This window comes from Aquarana catesbeiana, linkage group LG02 (assembly GCF_042186555.1).
Source record: "Aquarana catesbeiana isolate 2022-GZ linkage group LG02, ASM4218655v1, whole genome shotgun sequence".
NCBI lineage: Eukaryota > Metazoa > Chordata > Amphibia > Anura > Ranidae > Aquarana > Aquarana catesbeiana.
Window position 1 is genome coordinate 580637319 of NC_133325.1, and position 26175 is coordinate 580663493.

Below are 26175 nucleotides of genomic sequence, written 5' to 3' on the forward strand. Positions count from 1 at the left end.
CAAAATACATTACATTTCACAATTCAAAACATCATTTTGTATGCGTATTCAGATTTCTATGTTTATAAATCTGACCATATACATTTTAGGATGGTATGCTACATGGTAGAGCTGCACGATTAATCGTTATTGCGATCTTGAAGAAAGTATTTCCCGATTCTTTCTATGTAGAGAATTCTCTCTGCTCTGCTAAAGCCGACAGCCATCAAAAAGGAAAAAAAAAACAACCCCAAGAATCACAACATTTTTTAGCAGCGAAACTTAAGTATAAACATAGATCAAAGGAATACACTTTTGTGTGTAAGGGCCCTTTCACACGTGGGCGTTGGCGGTAAAATGCCGCTATTGTAAGCAGCGCTTTACTGTCGGTATGCGCCCGCTAGCGGGACGGGTTTACCCCTCCGCTAGCGGCCGAGAAATGGTTTAAAAACCACCGCAAAGCGCCTCTGCAGAAGCAGAGAGTGGTATAGCCGCGCCGTCCCATTGATTTCAATGGGCAGGAGCGGTATACACTCCGCTCCTTCACCCCTCCGAAGATGCTGCTAGCAGGACTTTTTTTTACCGTCCTGCCAGCGCATCGCTCCAGTGTGAAAGCCCTGGAATGAAAGCAGCGGCACTTTCGGGTCGGTTTGCAGGCGCTATTATTAGCGCAATAGTGCCTGCAAACCACCCCAGTGTGAAAGGACCCTAAATGAGGGAAGTTTAACCACTAAACCTTTTTCTGACGTTTGGTTTCAAGTTAAAATCACTTTTTTTTTTTTTTTGCTAGAAAATTACTTAACCCCCAAACATTATGTAACTTTTTTTTTTTTTTTTTTTTTTTTTTTTTTTTTTTGTATAATGTGAAAGATTTTACTCCGAGAATCGTCATCTTTTTATTCTAAGCAAAAAAAAAAATCGTGATTTTGGCCAGAATCGTGCAGATATTGCAAAAAACATTGATTTTCTTACAACAGCAACAATACTATTCTTGTGCGACATAATTTTGTAATTCTAATACCCAATACACGTTTAATTATATAGGAGAGGTAAGGGTGGAGTTAATCCTAACCCTGGTAATGAGTAAAAATTGCCGTAATAGGCTATATCTATGAGTTATCTAAGATGAGGATAAAACCGCATACAGCAAAAAGAGGGGAAGAGACGGGGATTGGGAAGAATTGGGGAACCGCCAGGTAGGTAGACTTCTCCCAAGCTTCAGAAAGGGCTCCAATATAGGAGGGAGAGTAATCATGTCAAAAGGAGCAAAACTGGCTTCTCATTCAACAGGCCAAGGCTTTATGCATACAGGGCTTTGTTTTTTTTTTCAAATAACAAACCTGTTATATACTTACCTGCGCTATGCAAGGGTTTTGCACAGAGCGGCCCCAAACCTTTTTTGGGGTCCACTGGGGGAGCTCCTAGCTCCTCCTTCTCGAGTGCCCCCACGGATAGCCACTTTCCATGGGGGCACTCATGCGGGCGTGCTACCGAGTCCTGCTGCATCTATTGACACAGCCTTGGCTGTTGTGTCACTGGATTTGATTGACGGTAGCAGGAGCCAGTGGCTCCTGCTGCTATGAATCTATCCAATGAGGACCCGAGACGGCGGCTGGAGCTGCTGGGGGGGCGCACAGCGGCTTGATAACCTGATGTCGTCCGGTAAAGATATCAAAACCACTTTGCCGCCGTCATTTTGCTATATGGTAGGCGGCAAGTGGTTAAGACTTTTGCTGTTTTTCAGACGGAACTGTAATATATGCTGGCCATACAAAAACAATGTCTTCCTTTTTTTTAAAAAAAAATTGAAATTTTAAGAACGTTCAATTTTCTAATCATTAGTGGTGTCGTTCAGAAATTGCATTCATTTTAAAACTGAATGTTAAAAGTATGAAAGTATGGGGTGTGTTTTTTGTTTTGTTTTTTTGTTTTTTTAAATCATACTTGCCTCTGTGTCTGGAGCATGAGACTGATGCTGCAACTGTCCCTCCGGAGTCTCTGCACTGAGAACCGAGCACTGCTCTCCGCTGAAAACGGGTCACAGGAGTGCAAAACGAATTGCACTCCTGTGACCCTTAGGAGAAGCCCAGCCTAAAAAGCTCAGGTTGAACTTCTCCTTTTAAAAGCAAATGTCATTTTCAAACCACATTCTTTCATTCAGTGAATGTACAAATATTTTTTTTTTTTTTGTATGAATATTATCATACAAAATCTATACGTGTATGGCGAGCATAAGGCTCGGTTCACACCTATGCCATTCGCTTTTGATCCGTTTCTGCAGTACTTTTTGTTGTGCGTTTTTTGCATTTTTAATGCGTTTGTTTTTTTTTTTTGGCAGATTAAAAAATGCAAATTGCTGCAAAGACGCACTACATGCTTTTCTGCAGCTTCTCCATTGAAGTCTTTTGAACCCAAGAAAGCACCATTTTGCATTGCAAAAAAGTCCTCGACCCTTTCCAAATACGCAGCGGCCTGAAAGCATGACAGCGTCCCAGAACGGCTGCTCTCACGCGCCAACGTGGGAGCACAGTGATCGTGGCCACGCCGTGTTGCTAGGACACCGCGTGACCCCAATCTGTTAAGAGCCGCATCCCTTTAACCATGTGGTCGGCTGTGTAAAATCACAGCCGGTCACATGTAACCACGGAGATGCCGGTAATCAGCTCTCCTCGCCTCTCACTGACAGTGTGTGGCGAGGAGAGCCGATCAGCGGCATCTCCAAGCAGGGGGACATCTAGGAATGTAATCGGGACACTGAACATTAGTGCCCTGATTACAATATAGCCATACAGTGTCACCAATCACTGCCCACCAGTGGCTCCCATCGGTGCCCCTATTGGTGCCTTTTCATCAGTGTGGCATATTAGTGCCTTCCCATCAGTGCAGCATATTAGTGCCTCCTCCTCATCAGTGCCCATCAGTGCGGCATATAGATGCCTCCTCTTCAGTGCGGCATATTAGTACCTCCTCATCAATGCCGCTTCATCAACGCACATCAGTGAAGGCGAAAAATTACTTAGTTACGAAATTTACTGATAGTAAAAAAACATTTTTTTTTTCCCCAAAGATTTTGGTCTTATTTTTTTACAAAAAAAAACCCCAGCAGTGATTAAATACCACCAAAAGAAAGCTCTATATGTGTGAAGAAAATGATAAAAAATTTGGGTACAGTGTAGCACGACCGCGCAATTGTCATTCAAAGTGCAACAGCACTGAAAATGGCATGGGCAGTTTGGGGGTGTAAGTGCCTGGTAGGCAAGTGGTTAATAAAATGCTTTTGGAGTGAAAATCATTTTTTTTTCTTTTATTTAAGATACATCATTAATTTAGTTTATTCAGCATGAAATGAAGCTTGGTTATGTAGCATGAGGCTGTATATTCTGCAGTATTTACATTTTTTTTTTATAAACTCCATGAATCCAAGCTGAGATGACATGCCCTGCATTGATGCATTCGCACAATGTCACAGTAACCATGAGATAAAACAAAGTTAAGGAATATTCCTTTATTCCATTGTTTTGCAAATCTGAATATTCCTTTATTCCATTGTTTTGCAAATCTATGTACACTGCAAACTGTATAATTGAATCATTTCTGATATCGCTCCTTCTACTAGCCTTATAGTTTATTATTCCAAATGGGAAACCTTCATTTTGTGTGCGAATATTTAACTGCTTCCCGACCGCCGGCCGTCAATTGACGGCCAGGCGGCGCAGCTCTCGTTGCGGGCGGACGTCATATGACGTCCTCGCTTTCCTAGGCCACCAGGGGGATCGTGCGCGCCCGCCGTGTCACTAGGCACCCGGTGCGCGTGCCCGGCGGCCGCGATGTCCGGCGGGCACCCGCGATTACCGGTAACACAGCAGGACCATGGATCTGTGTGTGTAAACACACAGATCCACGGTCCTGTCAGAGGAGAGGAGACCGATGATGTGTTCCCAGTACAGCGGAACACCGATCGGTCTCCTCCCCTAGTGAGTCCCCGCCCCCTACAGTTAGAATCACTCCCTAGCAACACAGTTAACCCCTCGATCACCACCTAGTGTTAACCCCTTCACTGCCTGTCACATTTATACAGTAATCAATGCATTTTTATAGCACGGATCGCTGTATAAATGTGAATGGTCCCAAATATGTGTCCGCCGCAATATCGCAGTCACGATAAAAATCGCAGATCGCCGCCATTACAAGTAAAAAAATTTTTTAAAAATAAAAATGTTATAAAACTATCCCCTATTTTGTAGACGCTATAACTTTTGCGCAAACCAATCTATATATGCTTATTGCGATTTTTTTTTTTTTTTTTTACCAAAAATATGTACAAGAATACATATCGGCCTAAACTGAGAAAAAATTTGTTTTAAAGAAAAAAAAAATTGGATATTTATTATCGCAAAAGGTCAAAATTATTGTGTTTTTTTTTTTTTTTAAACTTGTCACTCTTCTTTTGTTTATAGCGCAAAAAATAAAAAACGCAGAGGTGATCAAATACCACTAAAAGAAAGCTCTATTTGTGGGGAAAAAACAATAACAATATCATTTGGGTACAGTGTTGTATGACCGCACTATTGTCATTCAAAGTGCGACAGTGCTGAAAGCTGAAAAATGGCTTGGGCAGGAAGGGGGCGAAAATGCCCAGTATTGAGGTGGTTAAAGAACTACCAGCAAGAATAAGTCCTCCTCCTTACATTTAAAGAGCACCTATCATTTCAGATCCATCATGGCAGTGGGCATCCACTCACCTGCTGCTGCGTCCCTCACTTTGTTGTGTCACTGCTGCATAACCAACCGTCCCATTAAAGTGAATGGGACTGTCGGTGAGTCAAGAGCGGGTCAGAGGAGCCGCTGTGAGACAGATGACAGTTGCTCTTTAAAAATTATGATTTTAAATCAAATCCACCCTGATAGCAGTCCCGCAAAAAATCGCTGATTTGCTGCCATTTCTAGTAAAAAAAAAAAAAAAAATCCATATATCCCATAGTTTGTAGACACTAACTTTTGCGCAAACCAATCAATATGCGCTTATTGGGATTTTTTTTTATAGCACAAAAGGTAAACGCAGAGGTGATGAAATGCCACCAAAAAGCTTGATTTATGCAAAAAAGACATCAATTTTATTTGGGTACAGGGTCACACGACGCAATTGTCTGTTTAAATAACGCTGTGCCGTATTGCAAAAAATGGCCTGATCATGAAAGGGGGTAAACCCTCTGCAGCTGAAGAGGTTATGTTAATAAATACAATTGATGTATCACATCACCAGTGCACAAAATGTGAAAGTTCCCAGCAGTCTCCTATGATGAAACCACACTTAAGGCAGGCCATACACGCTTCAAATTTTTAGGGTTGCAGGAATGAAATTTGCATGGTTTACCCGTCAACACAGACAGTGCTGATGGGAATCCCTCCTGCCGAGCAATTATCTGCTCCTGGTGGGGGAAGCTGTTCCCGCTGGGAGAAGACCGATAATCTCAAGAGAATCCGGCAGGCTGCTTGTACCCAAGTTGATCGATCAACTTGGTATATTCAGCCTGCCCACTAACGGTTCAAACTGTGTATGGCTGGCCTTACTATGTGCTTCCAGTGGCTATCTGCCATGCCTATCTACAGCCATCAGATTGGCTGTAGCACATAGATGTAGAATCCTTCACGGTCCCACTGGATAACCTTCCATTCAAATTTATCCCGTTGCATGAGGTTGACATCTTCAGTTTAACCACTTGCCAGCCTCCTAACTGGGAATTTTTATATCATTACTTTCACGATAAATACCGGGGTCATGGCTGCAGCTAGATGCCATAAGCCCAGTATTTTCTTTTCCCTCAGGCAGCCGGCTTCCTGAAAAAGTGTTTCCAGCAGTGGATTTGCCACGGGATCACTTTTAGAAGTGGTGGGAGATGTTGTCCCCCCCGGTTCCCAGGCTTAGGTTACCGATCGGTGAGCCTAGGAATAATCTAGCGTCGGCAATGTCTCCCTGTAGAGATGAGAGATGGCAAGATGACCACTGCTCATCTCTGTCTTCTATGCCACCCCCATCAAATCATTCTCTGCAGCTATTACCTTTTGTACCACCACCCCCCTTTTAGAATGTAAGCTCTACCAGCAGGGCCCTCCTTTACCTGTTTTGTATTGTACTGTAATTGTGTCGTCCCCCCCCCCCCCCCTACACCGTAAAGCGCTGTGTAAACTGTTGACGCTATATAAATCATGTATAATAATGTTGTCCTTGGACTGGAGCGACATTATGACGTCCTTTCCTGTTCTCGGGCCATGTAAAGTTGATTGGTGGTTTTAAAAAGTTAAATGATTTCTCTTTTAAGGGTAGAAGAGAGGTTCGGGGTCTTTTAGACCCCAGATCTATCTATAAAGAGTCATGCTGTCCAAGGGATGTTTACATTCCTTGCAATAGGAATAAAAGTGATCACTTTTTTTTTTTTTTAAAGCGCCCCAGTGTGCTTGTATGCAGTGGTGAACCCATATGTAGGTCATATGTAAACTGTTTGCACCACAGATGTGAGATGTTGCCACGAATGTCTGAGCAAGAGCAATAATTCTAGCACTAGACCTCCTCTGTAAGGCCTCATGTACACTGCTGCTGCTAAACGGATGTTTGGGAGTAGTTGGGCATTTGGGGACCCGGGTTTGCCCCAGGGGACATGTATCAATCCAAAAGAATTTTTAAAAACGGACATTTTTTTTCTGGAGCAGTTTTTTTTAATTTTTTTTATTTTATGCTTTAAACTGAAACAATAAAAATGAAATATTCCTTTAAATATCATGCCTGGGGGGTGTCTATAGTATGCCTGTAAAGTGGTGCAGTTTTCCCGTGTTTAGAACCGTACCACAGCAAAATGACATTTCTAAAGGAAGAATTGTCATTTAAAACGGATTGCGGTTGCAATGAATTGTTGGGTCTCGGCAATATAGATAAAACGCATTAAAAGAAAAGGGCATGGGTCCCCCCCCAAGTTATTACCAGGCCCTTTGGGTCTGGTATGAATATTAAGCGGAACCCCAAACCAAAAAAAAAAATTGCGTGCCAGACCCTTATCCGAGCACGCAATCTGTCAGGCCGCAGGAAAAGGGGGGGGGGGAGCGGCCGCCCCCCCCCCCCCCGAACTGTACCAGGCCACATGCCCTCAACATGGGGAGGGTGCTTTGAGGTCTGACCCCACGGGGACAAGGGCCTCATCCCCACAACCCTTGCCCGGTGGTTGTGGGGGTATGCGGACGGTGGGCTTATCGGAATCTGGAAGCCCCCTTTAACAAGAAGTGAATTGGTAATGGGGCACATTGACACAGAACGGCTACCCGGTGACGTAAACGGGTGACCCCGTCCCTTCTGACGCCACGTTGAAGTCCCCGCCGCTTCAGAGGGTGGGCTGGGTCACCTGTTTACATCACTGGGTGGCCCCACCCTCAACTGTAGAACAGCTGTCACCCAGAAGTAGTGTCACTCGGCGGGAACCTCCCATGGAGGCAGAACTGTTGCTGGGTTTTTTTTTTTTTTTTCTTTTTCAGTCCATCGGTGGATTTACATTTTTCTTTTAATAAAGGACTTATCCCATCTGTCTCTTCTCTTTTTTACCATCTTTGACCCCTTTTTTTTTTTTTTTTTTGCCCTGTTACCAATTCACATGGGGGGGTCCGGTATCTGGGGGTCCCCTTGTTACCGGGGGCTTCCAGATTCCTATAAGCCCCCCGCCCGCAACCACTGGGCATGGGTTGTGGGGATGAGGCCCTTGTCAGGTCAGACCCCAAAGCGCCCTCCCTGTTGAGGGCATGTGGCCTGGTACAGTTCGGGGGGGTGCTCTCTGGTCCCCCCTCTTTTCCCGCTGGTCTGCCAGGTTGCGTGATCGGATAGGGGTCTGGTGTGGATTTGGGGGGGGACCCCCTACTATGCCTTCTGTGTTGTTTTTTGTTTTGTTTTGTTTTTTTGTTTTGTTTTTTTTTGTTTAAATTTTGGCGCAGGGTTCCCCTTAATTTCCATATCAGATCTGAATGGCCTGGTATGGATTTTGGGGGGACCCTCACACAGGTGTTTTTTTTTTTTTTTTTTTTTTTTCGTTCGGGGTTCCCCTTAATATTCATACCAGACCCAAAGGCCCTGGTAATGGACTTGGGGGGGGGGGGGGGGGGGGGGGGGCAGCAAAATGTCATTTTGCTGTGATACTGTTCTAAACACAGGAAAACTGCGCCGCTTTACAGGCGTACTATAGACGCCCCCCAGGCATAATATTTAAAGGAATATTTCATTTTTGTTTCACTTTAAGCATTAAAAAAATCACTGCTCCGGAAAAAACATCAATTTTTAAAAAAAAAATTGCATTGATACATGTCCCCTAGGGCAGTACCCGGATCCCCAAACACTTTTTTTATGACAACTTGCATATAAGCCTTTAAAATGAACACTTTTGATTTTTAAGGTCAGTGTCCCATAGATTTTAACGGTGTTCCGATGGCTTTCGAATTTGCCCCGAACACCGCATATGGCTCGCTGAGCATCCAAAGTTTTCCCATCCCTACTTGTAAACAACAAATGCCAGAAAAAAGGCTGGGTCCTTGGGATCAGCTTTGACTTGAAACAAACATGCATCTGCCAAGCTGGTTGCCTCCACAAAGATGCTTCAAACAAGGCACAAGCCAGTAATAGGGAAATGATCACCTGCAGTGAGACAGCAGGCAATACTGGTGACCAGCCCTTTGCCTTTTTCTGGGCTCAGCTTCCGCAGTTCAGCAGACAAAAAGCTATTGGTCCGGTAGTGTTACTCATGTTGTACAAGAACTTATGAGTGTAAAGTGTTTGTCGGTGGTCGTTGTGTGGTTTTGTGTTGTGTTTTGTTTGTTTTTTTTTCCTCCCCATCGTCCCTGTGGGACATGAGCCTAAAAATTAATAAAATTCCTTTGTATTTTATGTTGCTGCCTACATGTGGTTTGGACACAGACAAAACAAAAATTGACCTGGTTCACGCTGATGTGATTTCAGATGCTACTTGGGTCACACTGAATCGCATGACAGTGGAAATCACATTGCTTCCGATGGTGCCAGTTTGCATCAATGCAGCGCAACTGCTATGCACCTTTTGGGGAAGGATCCTCTACTTTTGCGCTTTACAGTGCCGCTTGGCCCCATAAAATATGCAAACAAATGTCCCACAGTTTTTACGTAGCGGTTTTATAAGCGCAAAAAATACTTTAATCAAAACATAATGGGGATGCTGCAGCCTGTGCTTACTGCTCTCCGAGTAACTGATGATTTTACAGAGGTCTGTTGGACTGCAGCCATCCCCAAACAGTACACAAAGCACCACTGTCCCTGTCACACTGACATCTGTCAGTGTCCCATCAACATCTGTACCAGTGCACAAAAACATCTGCAATAGTGTTCCATTGCAGCATCTGTCCGTGTCCACCAGTGGACGATCAACATCTGTCAGTGTACAAGTGCACAAAAACATCATCTGTCAGTATACCAGTGTCCCACAAATAAATGTAAAGCCCCCCCCCCGATCCCCCATGCGTGTGTACAAAGGCAAATAAACGTTGGTCCTGTGCACACACACGACCGTCAGAGTGAGAGCAATAATTCTAGCACCAGACGACCTGAGTAAGTCTAAACTGGTAACCATTTTTAAATTACTCAAGTTTGGTGCCATTTTACAATCGTGGACAATTTTAAAGCTTGACATGTTTGATATCTATTTACCCAGCGCAACACCGTATTTTACCAAAAATTGGGGCATTGTCTTTGTGTGCATTGAAACGTTTAAAACGTCCGTTTTGCCGCATTTTAACATGCTGCGTTTAGTCGTGGCTGCGTTTTAGAAGCGTTTGAAAAATATTTTTTTTTCAAAATGGCCAAAAACGAATAACTCATGTAAATGAAACGCAGCTAACCGCGAGTTGCCACGTTTAGAAGCGTTTGGCTCTTGAAATGCCTCTAAACTCAGCCTTCTTCCTCTAATCGCACCAGCTTCTCTCCCAGATTCCCCACCTCTGAGCTGGTGAATCTGGAAGGGAGATATTTCAGTGTAAGGACTGAGATCTTCAGATCTCACTTTTATAAACTGGCCGTTTGTGACAGAACGGTCGTCTACTGTGATGAGCAATGGAGAACATGTTCTCTGCTCCTTATCTCAGCTACATAAAACCGGTACACCCCAGAGATCAGCCATAATCCTGAGGGTCACGGCTAATCCGTTTTATATACGAACACTTAAAAGTTGTATTTTTGATTTTAAAAAAATGGCTTAACTTGAAACAAAACAAAGTGTCAGAAGTGGATAATGCCTGAAAGTACTCCTTGGATATTGCGCCTCTGTGGCTAGGCTGTGGGTCTCACACATGTGTTATTTCCATTCTCAGGGGTAGAATGATGTCATTTTGGGGTGTAGTTGCAAGTATGCCTATGTCGGTGGGGGACCCCAGAAGAGGAGAATCATGGCTGCTCTGTGCAAAACCTTTACACAGAGCAAGTAAGTATAACATGTTTGTTTAAAAAAAAAAAAAAAATACTTAAACCACTTAAGGACCGACCCTCTTTCTGAGATTTTGGTGTTTTAAAAATTTTTTTTTTTTTTTTTGCTAGAAAATTACTTAGAACCCCAAACATATTTATTTATTTTTTTAAACACCCTAGAGAATAAAATGGTGGTCGTTGCAATACTTGCACGGTATTTACGCAACGGTCTTACAATCGCTTTTTTTGGAAAAAATACTTTTTTTTTTTTTTTAAATAAAGTGACTCTTTTATTCCTATTACATGTAAACATCCCTTATATTAGGAAAAAAAAAGCTTGACCAGACCTCTTATCTGCTTCCGGACCAGCCGCCGCAGTTATACTGCGGCAGGTTGGCTCCCCTGCGCAAAACCATGTAGCTATACTTAGGCTTGCGGGGTCCGGATAGCAGGCGCGCCCCTGCTGCACAGCGGGGGTGCCGATGCTCATGACTTCCGGAACAGCCGCCGCAGTTATACTGCGGCATTTTGGCTCTCCTGCGTGAAACCATGTAGCTATACTTTGGCTCGCGGGGTCTGGATAGCAGGCGCGCACCCACTGCACAGCGGGGGTGCTGATGCTCATGGCCAATGGTCGCGATGACCGCCGGCCACGAGCGCTCGTGAACAGGAGACAGAACAGGGACGAGTGTGTAAACACAAACTTCCCTGTTCTGACAGAAGTGACAGATTGTATGTTCCTATTAGCTAGGAACCACGATCCGTCACTTCCTGTAGTTAGTCCCCTCCTCCTTCAGTGAGAATCACCTCTGAGGCAACACAGTTTACCCCTTCACTGCCAGTGGCATTTTTACAGTAATCAATGCATTTTTAATCACACTGATCACTGTATTAATGCCAATGGTTCCAAAAATCTTTCAAAATTGTCCGATGTGTCTGTCATTGGGAGGGGGAACGGATCGCCGATAAAAGTGATCTTGTGGCGAATCCGCTGCAGAGACCACTTTTTATCTGAAAGTGGACCGCCCGCTGAAGAGGATACCGGGGTTATGGCAGCTCGCTGCTGCCATAACTATATTCCTCTTCAAAATAGCGTAGTAAAATGATGACAGTGATTAAAGACTCAGCAAGGAAGATCAGCATCTGAACCCAGAGAAGATGGAGGCTGATAGACTGGAGGTAATAGAAGGTGTTACATTTAAAGTTTACCAGTATTGTGCATTTTATATTTAACCACTTCAGCCCCGGAAGGATTTACCCCCTTCCTGACCAGAGCACTTTTTACAATTTGGCACTGCCACACATGGGATACCACATGTGTGGGACTTTTTGGGAGCCTAGCCGCGTACGGGCCCGAAAACGAATCACCGCCTTCAGGATTTGTAAGGGCGTAAATTTTTGATTTCACTCCTCACTACCTATCAGTTTTTGAAGGCCATAAAATGCCCAGATGGCACAACCCCCCCCCCCCCCCCCCCCAAATGACCCCATTTTGGAAAGTAGACACCCCAAGCTATTTGCTGAGAGGCATGGTGAGTATTTTGCAGCTCTCATTTGTTTTTGAAAATGAATAAAGACAAGAAAAAAATTTTTTTTTCAATTTTCAAAACTTTGTGACAAAAAGTGAGGTCTGCAAAATACTCACTATACCTCTCAGCAAATAGCTTGGGGTGTCTACTTTCCAAAATAGGGTCATTTGGGGGGGTTTTGTGCCACCTGGGCATTCCATGGCCTCCGAAACTGTAATAGGCAGTGAAGAGTGAAATCAAAAATAGGGGCGAGAACAGGGCGGTGGGACTTTAAATGAAGCATATAATGACGATAAAGTACAAATGGTGAAATAATTGGGAGGGTTTTAATAATTATAAAGTACAGTCAAATATAGAACATGTAAAATATACAATACATAGCATTAATAGCATAATAATGTAAAACATAGAATGTTACAAGAGGGGGTAAAGAGGGTACACATGGTATCAAGGGTACTGAATGGTAATCAAAACGTGTGGCAGCTCAGCGCGTTTCGTGACTAGACGGTCACTCGTTAGGAGCAAGCACAAGATGAATCTGGGGGTAAAAGGGTTGGTTCAATTGATGGTCTGTAAACAAACATATAGAATAGTGGGGTAGAACCCCCTATCTAAATGCCAATAGACTCACTAGGTTCGTATGGTGGTGGTGTGGTGCCGTGAAACAAAGCCATCCGGAAAAATACTCCCACCCGGGAGCCGCGGCGGACATCTCCCCCGAAGCGCCCCCAGAGGCGACAACCATGGCAGGCAAAGGAACACAAGGCAACCTGGGTGAAAAAATGGGCGAGGGAGTGAAGGAAATTAGTACCGGGGGATAAATGTGAGGAAGTGGGTAAGAGACCCAAATGGGGAGTGAAGGTGTAAGTGAAGTAGACAGCCAAAGGGGGCTGGAAGCAGAGTGGAGTGCGGCTGGAAGGGTGAACCAAAGGGACTGTGGGTGACTGAAAGGAGTGAGAGTAAAGACCAGGGAGAGTGGTGAAAGTGACTGTACCTGAATAATGGGAAGGAGTGTCAAAGAGACAGAGCCTGGACTGGCGTGCGAGCGAGTGTGCAGGGAGCCTTGAGTGACAGAACCCACCCGGAAGACGCCCAAGTAGGCGCCGCGGCATAGACCGCTCCACCCCCCGCCGCCGCCACCCCCCTGAACTGCTCGCGAGCGTGGCTACCACGCGCTGGGCGCCAAAGCACCAGGCGTCCAGCACGGGATGCGTGACGTTGACGTGTGGTGGCGGCGCCACCACCCCCCCCAATAGGGATGGAAATATGTGACCTTACCAGGCCACAATTTCAATTAAAGTCCCAAGGGATGGAATATCAGCCTTACCAGGCCAGAAGTCCTTAAAGTCCCTACACCTTTGCCTTTGCTGAAATCAAAAATGTATGCCCTTAGAAAGCCTAAAGGCGGTGCTTGGTTTTCAGGGTCCCGTACGCGGCTAGGCTCCCAAAAAGTGTCACACGTGGTATCCCCGTACTCAGGAGAAGCAACAGTGTATTTTGGGGTGTAATTTCACATATTCCCATAGCATGTTTGAGCAATATATCATTTAGTGACAACTTTGTGCAAAAAAAAAAAATTTGTCTCTTTCCTGCAACGTGTCACAATATAAAATATTCCATGGACTCGACATGCCTCTCAGCAAATAGCTTGGGGTGTCTACGTTCCAAAATGGGGTCATTTGGACTGTCCTGGCATTTTATGCACAACATTTAGAAGCTTATGTCACACATCACCCACTCTTCTAACCACTTGAAGACAAAGCCCTTTCTGACACTTTTTGTTTACCTGAAAAAATTATTTTTTTTTGCAAGAAAATTACTTTGAACCCCCAAACATTATATATATTTTTTTAAAGCAAATGCCCTGCAGATTAAAATGGTGGGAATTTTTTTTTCACACAGTATTTGCGCAGCGATTTTTCAAACTCATTTTTTGGGGAAAAAAAAACACACTATATTGCCCAAATGTTTGAGAAAATAAAAAAGATGATTACATGGATACCAAACATGACATGCTTTAAAACTGCGCACAAATGTGTAGTGGCAACAAAATAAATACATTTTTAAAAGCCTTTACAGGTTACCACTTTAGATTTACAGAGGAGGTCTACTGCTGAAATTACTGCCCTCGATCTGACCTTCACGGTGATACCTCACATGCATGGTGCAATTGCTGTTTACATTTGACGCCAGACCGACGCTTGCGTTCGCCTTAGCGCGAGAGCAGGGGGGGGGACGGGTGCTTTTTTTTTTTTTTTAAATTTTTAGCTCTCTCCTTTGCCCTCAAAGCATCTGACCACAACAAGATCGATGTGATAAAATGCTTTCCCAATTTCCCAATGGCGCTGTTTACATCTGGCGAAATCTAAGTCATGAAATGCTCGTAGCTTCCGGTTTCTTAGGCCATAGAGATGTTTGGAGCCACTCTGGTCTCTGATCAGCTCTATGGTCAGCTCGCTGAATCACCGGCTGCATTCTCAGGTTCCCTGTTGAGACAGGAGAGCCAGAGAAAAACACGGAAGACGGGGGGGTGGATTCCCTCCCACTGCTTGTAAAAGCAGTCTAGAGGCTAATTAGCCGCTAGGATTGCTTTTACATGAAAGCCGACCACTGGCTGAAAAGAATGATACCAAGATGATACCTAAACCTGCAGGCATCATTCTGGTATAACCACTCAAAGTCGTGAATGGCGTACCTGAAGACAAAAAAATGGTTAACAATAAAACACAGTAAACTGTAAAGAATAAAAAATTGCATACCTGAAAAGCAAACTTGATAAAACATAATAACAATAAAACATTGCAGAATACAGTAAAAAAGAGCATAACGATAGAGATTTAAGAGAGCGAGAACAATAAAACGACAACTATTTTTGTATTTTATATATATTTTTTCTTTTTACACTTTTTTTTGGGTAACTAACTTTTATAACTGTAACCGGTTCCAGGTTCGAGTCTCTCAAAATGCGATGGCATCTTGGGAGACCCTGTGAAAGTGCACCTAGTCTGTGCAATGCTGTACCCTATGCTAATACTCAACTAGTGTATGGTAGCGTTCAAAGCATTCACCAATGCAAAGACCAGGATTTCAGGACAGGAGGGCCAATAATAGCGGGTGTCACGCCTATATCCGCGCTTGCTGCAGACACGACATCTTTTTTGGGGGGGTTTGTTGGGTAGGGGTACTCAGGAGGACATAAAGAAAATGCCTCTCATGCAGCCGACTGCATTTGGTTGGGGATGTGAATGGGGGAAGTACGGGTGCTGCAGAAGTGGTGGGTTCCCAATTAGGATTGGCGAATGCAGCAGGAAGGGCACTATGGGCACGACGGGCCTGTGTTTGTCTTCTTATTGGTGGCAGGCGGGACACTACTTGTGCTTGCCACCTCACCAGCTTGAACTGCATTTATGGGACTCGCCACGTCACCAAGTGTTACTGCAGTGCTGGTTTGACTACGACCAGGGTGTACTAGGCCGCTGCTGCTTGCCAGTTCACCAAAACGCTACCAAAAAAACTGTTAGCGATCGCAGGGATCAGGCCTGACTCTGCGAACGCTGCAGTTATGTGTTTAGTGTTTTGTAAGTGACAGTGATCGATCGATACTGCACTTGGGTGGGCCGGGCGGAGGGGCAAAATGCAGGTGCTAGCAGGTATCTGGGCTGATCCCGCTAACACTGCATTTTTGGGAACCCTAAACTGCTGGGGACGCTAGTATAGATCTGATCGGATCAGATATTGATCCGTTCAGATACTATACCACTAAGGGAGGCGTATGCTGCGTGCGTGGGTGTTATCGCTACTGGCGCTAACCTGACGCTGTCTGGGGCGACACATATCACTGCCAGGCGATCAGGGGGCTAAACCTTTATTCGGTAATAAATGGCGGGTGCCCTGACACTATAAAAAATAAACGAACTAACCAGCGTCACCCGTAACGGTTATACGGTGATCAGTGGTAGAAGGGTTAACTAGGGGGCAATCAAGGGGTTAAAACATTTATTAGATGGTATATGGGGGTCCCTGTCGCTATAAAACGCTGATGGCGAACCTAAATATTTACCTCCCTAACTAGCGTAACCAGTGACACTAATACAGCGATCAGAAAAATGATCGCTTAGCAACACTGGTGATGGGGGGGGGGGGGGGGGTTGATCAAGGGGTTAAAACTTAGGGGGGGGTTATCCTAGACCTAAAGGGGGCTCACACTAACTGTCACAAACTGGTGAAACGCTTGGTGTCAGTGTGACGGGGTGGGGTGGGGAGGAGGGGTGATTAGGGGGGATCGGGGGTGTAATGTGTGCCTGGCATGTTCTACTGCGATGTGTTGTGTTGGTGCACTCACATTACAGTCTTCTCTCCTCGGCGCCGGAACAGAAAATACCGAGCCGAGGAGAGATGACATCATTTCCTCTGCCTCTGTGTACTAATACAGAGGCAGGGAAATGATCCCATTGGCTGGGAGCGATCGGGGGGGGGGGCGGGGGGGCACGAATGGATGGCCTCCCCTTCACCTCTGATCGCCGGGGGACCAATGCTGACCGCCTCGGGCACCGGGGGGGGGGGGGGGGGGGGGGGGGGGGGGGGGGTAGAGCTGGTCCGATCGTGATTCTGCCTGCCTGTGCCATTCTGCCGACGTACATTGTCGTGAGGCGGTCGGCAAGTGGTTAAAATGACTATATCCATGGGAAAAAAAGTTCCAGCTTTTAGTACTACTTAAATATAAAAAAATTATTTTTCCCTTCCAGCCTTCATATAGCTTCATGTCTGACTCCTAGTTAAAATTCCCATATGTCGTCCTCCTTGGTGTATTTATTATTATTATATGAAATAAGTAATATATATTATTACTTTCACTGTTTCACAGTATAAATTAACCCCTTATAGTAGTGATTATTTGCTCTTTTTGTATTATTATAAAGGGCTCTTTAAAAAAAAAAAAAAAAAAATTTTTACTCCATGTTGACAGGTGATATAAAAAAAAAGCATGCTGCTGCTACTAAACATTTTGGGCCTGGTTCCCACCCATGTGTGTTTTGTCTTGTTGGTTTTTTTTGGTGTTTTTTGCAGAAAAGCACTACAGTTCATTTAACATAGTTTCCTATGGGACACACGTTCACATCCATGCTTTTGCAGCCACTGCATATTTGGAAAGGGTCAAGGACTTTTTTCAACAAAAACTGTGCTGCTTTTTTTTTTTTTTTTTTAATTCCCAATTGACTTCATTGAAGAAGCTGCAGAAAAGCATGTAGTGCGTATTTGCGGGTTTTTAATCAGCCCAACAAAAAATTGGCCCAAAAAAGCATAAAAATTGCAAAATACCAATCGCGTCAAAATCAATTTTTTTTTTTTTTTCTATTCATTTTAAAGCAAGCTGCATAGGTGTGAACAAACCCTTATGCTGGCTATACACGTATCGATTTTCAGACTAGAATTTCCATACGAAAAATCTTTGTACATTTGCTGAATGAAAGAATGTCATTTAAAAATTTCTCTCGCTTTTAACATTCAGTTTTAGAAGGAATGTAATTTCTGAACGAAAACCACATACACTGTCTGAAAGTTCCTTTGACCAAGAAGTTTTCTATTCTGCTCCTTCGAATTTTCCTGTCGCGGTGGTAAAAAACGAACGACAATTTGACCCCACTAATGATTATAAAATCAAGCGAACGTTCTTAACATGACTTTTTTTTTTTTTTTTGATGCAGACAATGCATGGCTGGCATGTATATTCTTTCCTTTTAAAGTCTGATATTTACCAGATTCAACCTCTAATAGTATATACAGTATATCTCTTCTGTTCTCAGAGTTGATTAGAGATTTTGCGCCCTAACTATATTATATATATTATTATTCGGGTCCATAAATATTGGGACATCGCCACAATTCTAATCTTTTTGGCTCTATACACCACCACAATGGATTTGAAATGAAACAAACAAGATGTGCTTTAACTGCAGACTTTCAGCTTTAATTTGAGGGTATTTACATCCAAATCAAGTGAACGGTGTAGGAATTATAAGAGTTTGTATATTTGTCTCCCACTTTTTAAGGAAACAAAAGTATTGGGACAGATTAACAATCATCCATCAAACTTTCACTTTTTAATACTTGGTTGCAAATCCTTTGCAGTCAATTACAGCCTGAAGTCTGGAACACATAGATATCACCAGACTCTGGGTTTCATCCCTGGTGATGCTCTGCCAGGCCTCTACTGCAATTGTCTTCAGTTCCTGCTTGTTCTTGGGGCATTTTCCCTTCAGTTTTGTCTTCAGCAAGTGAAATGCATGCTCAATCGGATTCAGGTCAGGTGATTGACTTGGCCATTGCATAACATTCCACTTCTTTCCCTTAACCACTTCAATACCCACGTATAGACATATGACGTCCACAGATGGGATCTTCCATCCTGGGTGGACGTCATATGACGGCCTCGCCGCGTTGCTCGGGACCAGGTGCGTGTGCCCAGCAGCCGCGATGTCTGCCGGGCACCCGCGATTGCCCGTTAACCACACAGATCCACATCCTGTCAGGTGAGAGGAGAGCGATCTGTGTTCCCAGTACAGCGGAACACAGATCGGTCTCCTCCCCTTGTACGTCCCCTCCCCCTACAGTTAGAAGCATTCCCTAGGAAACACATTTAACCCCTAGTGGTTAACCCCTTCACTGCCTGTCACATTTACACAGTAATCGATACAATTTTATAGCATTGATCGCTGTATAAATGTGAACGGTCCCAAAAATGTGTCAAGTGTCCGATGTGTCCGCCATAATGTCCCAGTCATGAAAAAAAATCGCAATCGCCGCTATTACTAGTAAAAAAAAAAAATTATGTAAAAAAAAAAAAAAATGCCATAAATCTATCCCGTATTTTGTAGACGCTATAACTTTTGCACAAACCAATCAATATACGCTTATTGCGATTTTTTTTTTTTTAACAAAAATGTAGAAGAATACGTATCGGCCGAAACTGAGGAAAATTTGTTTTTTTTTTTTTAAAAAAAATTGGGATATTTATTATAGCAAAAAGTAAAAAATATTGTGTTTTTTTTTTTTTTTTTTTTTTTTTTTTTTTTTTTTTTTTCAAAATTGTCGATCTTTTGTTTATAGCGCAAAAAATAAAAACCGCAGAGGTGATCAAATACCACCAAAAGAAAGCTCTATTTGTGGGAAAAAAAGGACGTCAATTTTGTTTGGGTACAACGTCACACGACCGCGCAATTGTCGTTTAAAGTGCGACAGCGCTGAAAACTAAAAATTGGTCTGGGAAGGAAGGGGGTGAAAATGCCCTGTATTGAACCGGTTAAACTCTTTGGTTGCTTTCGCAGTATGCTTCGGGTCATTGTCTATATGCTCTATGAAGCGCTGTCCAATGAGTTTTGAAACATTTTGCTAAATATGAGCAGATAATATTGCCTGAAACACTTCAGAATTCATCCTGCTGCTTTTGTCAGCAGTCACATCATCAATAAATACAAAGAGAACCAGTTCCATTGGCAGCCATACATGCCCACGTCTTGACACTACCACTACCATGCTTCACTGATGAGGGGGTATGCTTTGGATCATGAGCAGTTCCTTTCCTTCTCGATACTGTTCTCTTCACATCACTCTGGTACAAGTTGATCTTGGTCTCATCTGTCCATAGGATGTTGTTCCAGAACTGTGAAGGCTTTTTTAGATGTTTGGCAAACTCTAACCTGGCCTTCCTGTTTTTTACGCTCACCAATGGTTTACATCTTGTGGTGAACCCTCTGTAATCACTCTGGTGAAGTCTTCTCTTGATTGTTGACTTTGACACACATACACCTACCTCCTGGATAGTGTTCTTGATCTGGCCAACTGTTGTGAAGGGTGTTTTTTTCACCAGGGAAAGAATTCTTTGGTCATCCACCCCAGTTGTTTTCCGTGGTCTTTCGGGTCTTTTGGTGTTGCTGAGCTCACTGGTGCCTTCTTTCTTTTTAAGGATGTTCCAAACAGTTGATTTGGCCACACCTAATGTTTTTGCTATCTTCTCTCTGAGTTTTTTTTTTTTTTTTTTTTTTTTTTTCCCAGCCTAATGATGGCTTGCTTCACTGATGACAGCTCTTTGGATCTCATATTGAGAGTTGACAGCAACAGATTCCAAATGCAAATAGCACACTTGAAATTAACGCTGGACCTTTTATCTGCTCCTTGTAAATGGGAAAATGAGTGAATAACACACACCTGGCCATGGAACAGCTGAGCAGCCAATTGTCCCATTACTTTTGGTCCCTTAAAAAGTGGGAGGCACATATACAAACTGTTGTAATTCCTACACTGTTAACCTGATTTGGATGTAAATACCCTCAAATTAAAGCTGAAAGTCTGCAGTTCAAGCTCATCTTGTTTCATTTCAGATCCATTGTGGTGGTGTATAGAGCCAAAAAGATTAGAATGGTGATGATGGACCTATATATATGTATGTGTATATATATCAACTCTCAGAATAACTGACAGAAGAGATGTACTGTATATACTATTAGAGGTTGAATCTGGTAAATATCAGACTTTAAAAGGACAAAATATACATGCCGGCCATGCATTGTCTTCCTTCAAAAAAAAAAAAAAAAAAAAATCTATAGATCTATATGTATCTCTTTATCACTGCATAGAGATATATTGAAAAATAAATTTGCCTTTTTTCTTTGTTTTTTTTTTTATACTTCACATATTAGCTATATTATACACCACACTTAATTCAAGCAAAAAGGCAGTGGGAGACTATGGTTTGAAACTAATAGCTTAATTCGACCACTGGCTTACTAGGCACTTTCAACTCCTTCCTGCCCAGGTAAATTTTCAGCTTTCGGTGCTGTTGCAATTTGACTATTTTTTTTGCTAAAAAGATGAGACTAAACCTTTTTAAAGGGGAAAAATAAAACCTTTTGTTTCTGTTATAAAACTTTGCAAATAAGTCATTTTTTTTTTCTTCACTGATGGGCAGCGCTGTGTGTGTGTGGTAAATGTCTCCTGTTACAAAATCGCCGTTTATCGGCTTTCCTTTCCTCAGTGACAGTGCTGATAACCCACATTTGTTTACGTGTGATGAGTTGTGATTGCTGATCACATGGTAAAGGTCTGCTGTGATTGGCCCTTTACCTCCATCTGTGATCAGCTATGCCCGATTGGTGGGGGTTTTGGGAGGATGCCAAGGGTTAAGCCAGGAACTTAGTGGCTTCAATAGTATAGATCCTGAGTTTCATGAACTAACACAATTTTACCTCAGGTTATGGCTCTTGTCCAATGTTGGCTTATACGTTTGTTTTTCATTACACCTATGTTTTACACCTGTAACTTGTTGTTTAATGACTATATTAACAATTACAGTATATACTACAAACCTAGTTGAATAGCCTAACACGGTGAGATACACGTGGATAAAACATGTTATGTGTAGGCAGTTTGTTTCATAATGGAAAATCAACTTTACCTTTTTGGGGTTAGGTTAGCCATATGGTCGTCAAAGCCAAAAAAAAAAAAAAAAAAATCTTTGGGTCTACTGTTCTTCATGCTAGAGGCCATAACATGAAGCAAAGCCCTGCTTCTAGCACAATGGCTGCCTTCACACAGAATAGAACAAAGCATGGGAATTCGGTTATGGGCAAAGATCATCTGCTGGGAGAGCAGCCCAATTTTTTTTATATATATATATATATATATATATATATATATATATATATATATATATATATATATATATATATATATATATATATATATATATATATATATATATATATATATATATATTTTCTCTATTAGGAAAGTAAGGGTTTAATATCGTTTTTAAAGTGGAACGTTACACGTGATTTTCTGTGTTCTGCACTGGATCCCCAGTTTGTGGCCCTTCCATTTAGCCCATCTACTGCACACTTGGGTGTTCACCAATGTGCTGGCCCTTGTGCTACACCTGGATGACTGCCTCCTGAGGAAACACTGCGCTCAGGTTCTGGTAGACAGCATAGTCTTGACTGTCCAATGGATGCTTTGGTGGCACCATGGCATCTATGCCTTTCCACCTTTTAACCACTTGTATGCATTGCAGGATCAAGATGGCATTCTGTTGATCCTCCATAGCTTGATTGGTCCAGGTGGATGTAGGACTATGACCTGAGAAGACTCCGTGGGCTCATCAATATTCTCACAATACTAAGTTAGGAAATCTACTTCTCACCACACATTTTGCTGTGAGGCTTTTACCAAGGAAATTTTTCTGTTGGATCAATCTTTTTTCCTGTTTATAGTTGAGTTTGGACCAAACTTTTAGCCCCCAGCACCATTAAGGGTCAGATCTCTATTGTTTTCTTCCAGGGACCATTGGCTTCCCATTCCTTGATTGAGACTTTTTGCTTTGTCACCCATGTGGTTCCCACTGTTCGCTTACCTTTTGACTCCATGGGACCTTCATTTTTTTTTTTTTTTGGTTCTTCAGTAACCACTGTTGAACCATCAGGGATATTCCTTTCTGTTAACCATAAGGTGGTGTTTTATAGCCTTTGTCTCTGTTTTAAGCTGGCGGCTTTCTCCTGTAAAGAACACTTTCTGATCTCGGACAAGGTGGCATTAAGGCTCAGAACTTTCTTTCTATAGGAGGTGGTTTCAGCCTTTCAACTGGACATTGTTCTTTTTAGCTCCAGTTCGAGAGAATTTCCTCCCATTGTCTGAATTTGGTTTAGGCTGTGAATATCTTTCCAGTTGCTGCTCTTAAGAAGACTCTTTTCTGATGTTCCCTGTAAAGATGAACCTGCTTTTTGTTCCATTTCTTCATGGACCTGGAAGACCATTATCCAAATTGTGGTCTTAGAGATGGGGTTCTACCCTTTCTTGTCTAAAGACTATTAGATCTGTGTGCCTCTTGGGTGCTTCAGCATCAAGCTACTATTTCCAAGATTTGCAGGTCTGCCATCTGGTCTTTATTCGGTTTTCAAGTTCTACTGGGTGGCTGTTAAGGCCTCCCCCAATACCAGCCTTTGCATAAGTTCCTTCAGGCTATTCTAATGGCCTGTTGGTGTTTTGTTTGCTGTATTGCCCATCCCCCTTTTTGTCTTAAAGCGGGGTTCCACCCAAATTTTGAACAATATCTGTATGTATTCTCTTCCTTGCCTAGATGCTGACATGCCGTTTAAAAAAAATTTAAATCGCCGTAATTACCTTTTTATTTTTCTATTCTTCTTTGCACTTCCTGGTTTTCCTCCCGTGGGAGTAGGCGTGTTTCTAGCCTCTCCCAGACTCCTGGGAGCTAGTCTCAGGCTTCCCAGGATGCCACTGAGCATGTGCGGGAACGAGCGGTGAATGCTGGGAGCACAGCATTCACCACATCCAGGAAATAAATGCTTGTGGGCTTCAAATGCCCACAATGAAGATGGAAACCGCCTGCAGTGAATAATATAAGTTATTCTTTCCGACGAAATCTGACACAGGCGGACATATTACACACAATATGTGAGTATGTAATGCTGAGAAGAAAAGTTTGTGAATGAACTCAAAAAAAAGATAGATAGGTGGACGCCCGCTTTAACAGCTTATGACTTCTGAGTCCCCTGTTTATGGTGGGTACTGTAGCTAATTGAATACAATAGCTAGCAGTGGAAATTACTCTATACACATTGTTGGCGTAGATGCGTGGAATAGATTGATTTTATTCATTCATTCATGAGCTGAAAGAGAAAATCAAGCTGTGTATGGCCTCCTTAAGGAAGCAACCACATACATACTTTTAGTCTACGTACCTGTGCAGACACTTGCAGGGATTAAAAGCTCAACTCTAGGTAGATAGGATGTGCATGGGAGTAATTGCGCCCTGTCTGGCGGTGGGAGGAAATGGTACCCCAAGGGCCAGATAAAACCAAAGGACCGTGGTTTGGAGACCACTGGCCTAGGTGGTCAGAGCGGGAGTGTGTACCTCTGAAAACTAGGTACCCGCTCCCAAAAACAAATGTGAGTGGTGAAAAAAAGTGGAACTTCTGCTTTAAGAGTGCTGCAAAATCTGTGTTCATCTTTCATGGGGGTTTTATTTTTGGCTCAAGTTCTGCTTTAATAGGGAACAATAACCTGTGTGTGCGCCTACATGTACCTCCATAGATATGTCAGCTTTATGATCTGAAAGAATATGGCTATGCTGTGTAGAGTTCATCTTATGCCTACAGGTATTGTGTTTTTATTTTTTATTTTTTTTTTTGTTTTTTTTAAAGAGGTTGTAACCCTAAACAAAAGTGATCCAGTTCCTTTTAAAGCAGGTTTAACAGCACAGTGCTTGTGCTGTCTAAACTGTCTCTTTTCTATGCTGTAAAAAAACCTGGTTGACCCTGCCTGTGTGTTGACCACAGTAATCATGGCTGCTGATCCATGATACCATGGTCAGTTTACATGCCGTTGCCATCCTTCAGTCTTTTCTCTCCCCCTGCCTGCCTGTCAGCTCCTGTGTGTGAGCGATGATCTCCCTGCTCCTGCCGCTATTAGTAGCTGGCAGTAACGTCAGAGTAGGATTACTCTGTTACACCAAGGTATAATACACAGTCTAAATGTTTTAAAATGATGCCGCTAAATGCCTTTTTCAGCTTGCCGGTCACATGACCTCCCGCCGTTCTCCCCCTGATCTAAGGGCTACAGCGGGAGGGGCTGAGCAGACAGCACAGTGGTCATGTGACCGATTGACGTAAGAGGGAATTTCTGGCCCTCCTGCTGTAGCCCTTAGATTGAGGGAGGAGAGTGGCTGAAAGTCATATAACTGCAGAGGCGATGTGAAATAAGGTTTTTAGCAGCATTTTTACACTGTAGTATACCTTGGTATAACAGAGGGGCTGGCAGTAATCCTATTGACTTTACAACCACTTTTAAGGGCCTGTTTACACCAGCCCACACATTCTTTGTGTAATGCCTGTACGTTGTGTAGGGGCGATGCGTTGCTACAATGTATTGAACAGTTTACTTTTTAAAATTCTTACTTCAGCCCAATAGTGCGTAGAGGGAGAAATGTGTGTGTTTTTTGTTTTTTTTTGTTTTTTTTCAGTCATCGGTGTGTGGCCAGCCCTAGTGAAATTGTAATTTCAGCTATACATGTAAATCTCTTGGTTTTCCTAGCAGTTTTTCACATGCACACTAGATGCAAGTTTGGCAGTAATGCAAATTAGCCATGTGTCTAACTATATCAGTGCCAGCGTTTGCTACCTCCTATTTTCTTTTCTTTGTGTGGGACAGGGCCATGGCTTTAGGTGTGGCTAGTTCAGTAGGGCAAATCGTGTTGCCGTTATGGCTCCCCCTCCCCCTCTTACCTCGTGTCCCCAGAGCACAGATCCTGTCATTCATTGCCTGCCAATGCTCAATACCAGACAGCCGGCTCTTGGCCGCACTTCAGATGGGTGTACAGCTGGGACCTGTTATACTTCGGCAGTTTGCCCTTCCAGTTATAAATAGATCTTACTGCCAGCCTTTATCAGGATAGTCCCAGAAGTAATAAGCAGGTTAATTACTGTGGGAACACGGGCCTTCCATGTAGTCACCCTCCAACACTGCCTGCACAAAATTCTGCAACAGAGCAGTAACAGATTGCACCTGTCAAATTACAAAGCATCATGCTGTAGTTTCTTGGAAAGCGGAACTTGATGAAAGGGCTATTGAGAAGTATGTAATCTAAAGTATAATGTATAGATGACCACAAACGTGTGATTGTATGTGCAGCTGTTTTTTTTTTTTTGGATCCACTTCTATGGTGGTAGTGAAAGGGAATGGATTCATAATGATGAAATGTGTGAAAATTATCAATGGTTTGTCTTTACAGCCTGCCAGTCCCATGGATCAAATGGGGAAGATGCGACCCCAACCATATGGCTCCGCAAATCCTTACAGCCAGCAGCCAGGACCTCAACAAGGACACACTGGTTATCCAGTGCAGCCTTATTCTTCACAAACTCCACAGAGATACCCAATGGCCATTCAGGGTCGACCTCAAGGGGGAATGGGCATACAGTATGGACAACAGGTACAGTATATATTCTTCCTGTAACCTGTAAACTGAAACAATAAAAGGCCAACTCTGGGCTGCTTTTAATGTACCCACGTGCTGGAGTGAATCGCTTTTTGTCGCATAGCATTGATGTTTTGGTTCCAAATATCTTTTTTTGGTTTTGTAGTCTACCCTACTATAATAATTTATTACAGGTACTTGTATAGTGCCGTAAATTTTTGCAG

The 26175-nt window shown here is 43.1% G+C and overlaps 1 protein-coding gene across 4 annotated transcripts in view; it reads left to right on the top strand.

Annotated features, from left to right (window-relative positions):
* Nucleotides 1–26175, top strand: part of ARID1A (AT-rich interaction domain 1A) — a 140371-nt gene that overhangs the window by 35415 nt on the left and 78781 nt on the right. For all 4 annotated transcript variants that reach the window (XM_073616155.1, XM_073616156.1, XM_073616158.1 and 1 more), the window contains exon 2: nucleotides 25766–25966. In XM_073616155.1, the coding sequence (XP_073472256.1) occupies nucleotides 25766–25966 (201 nt within the window). The remainder of the gene's footprint in view (nucleotides 1–25765; nucleotides 25967–26175) is intronic.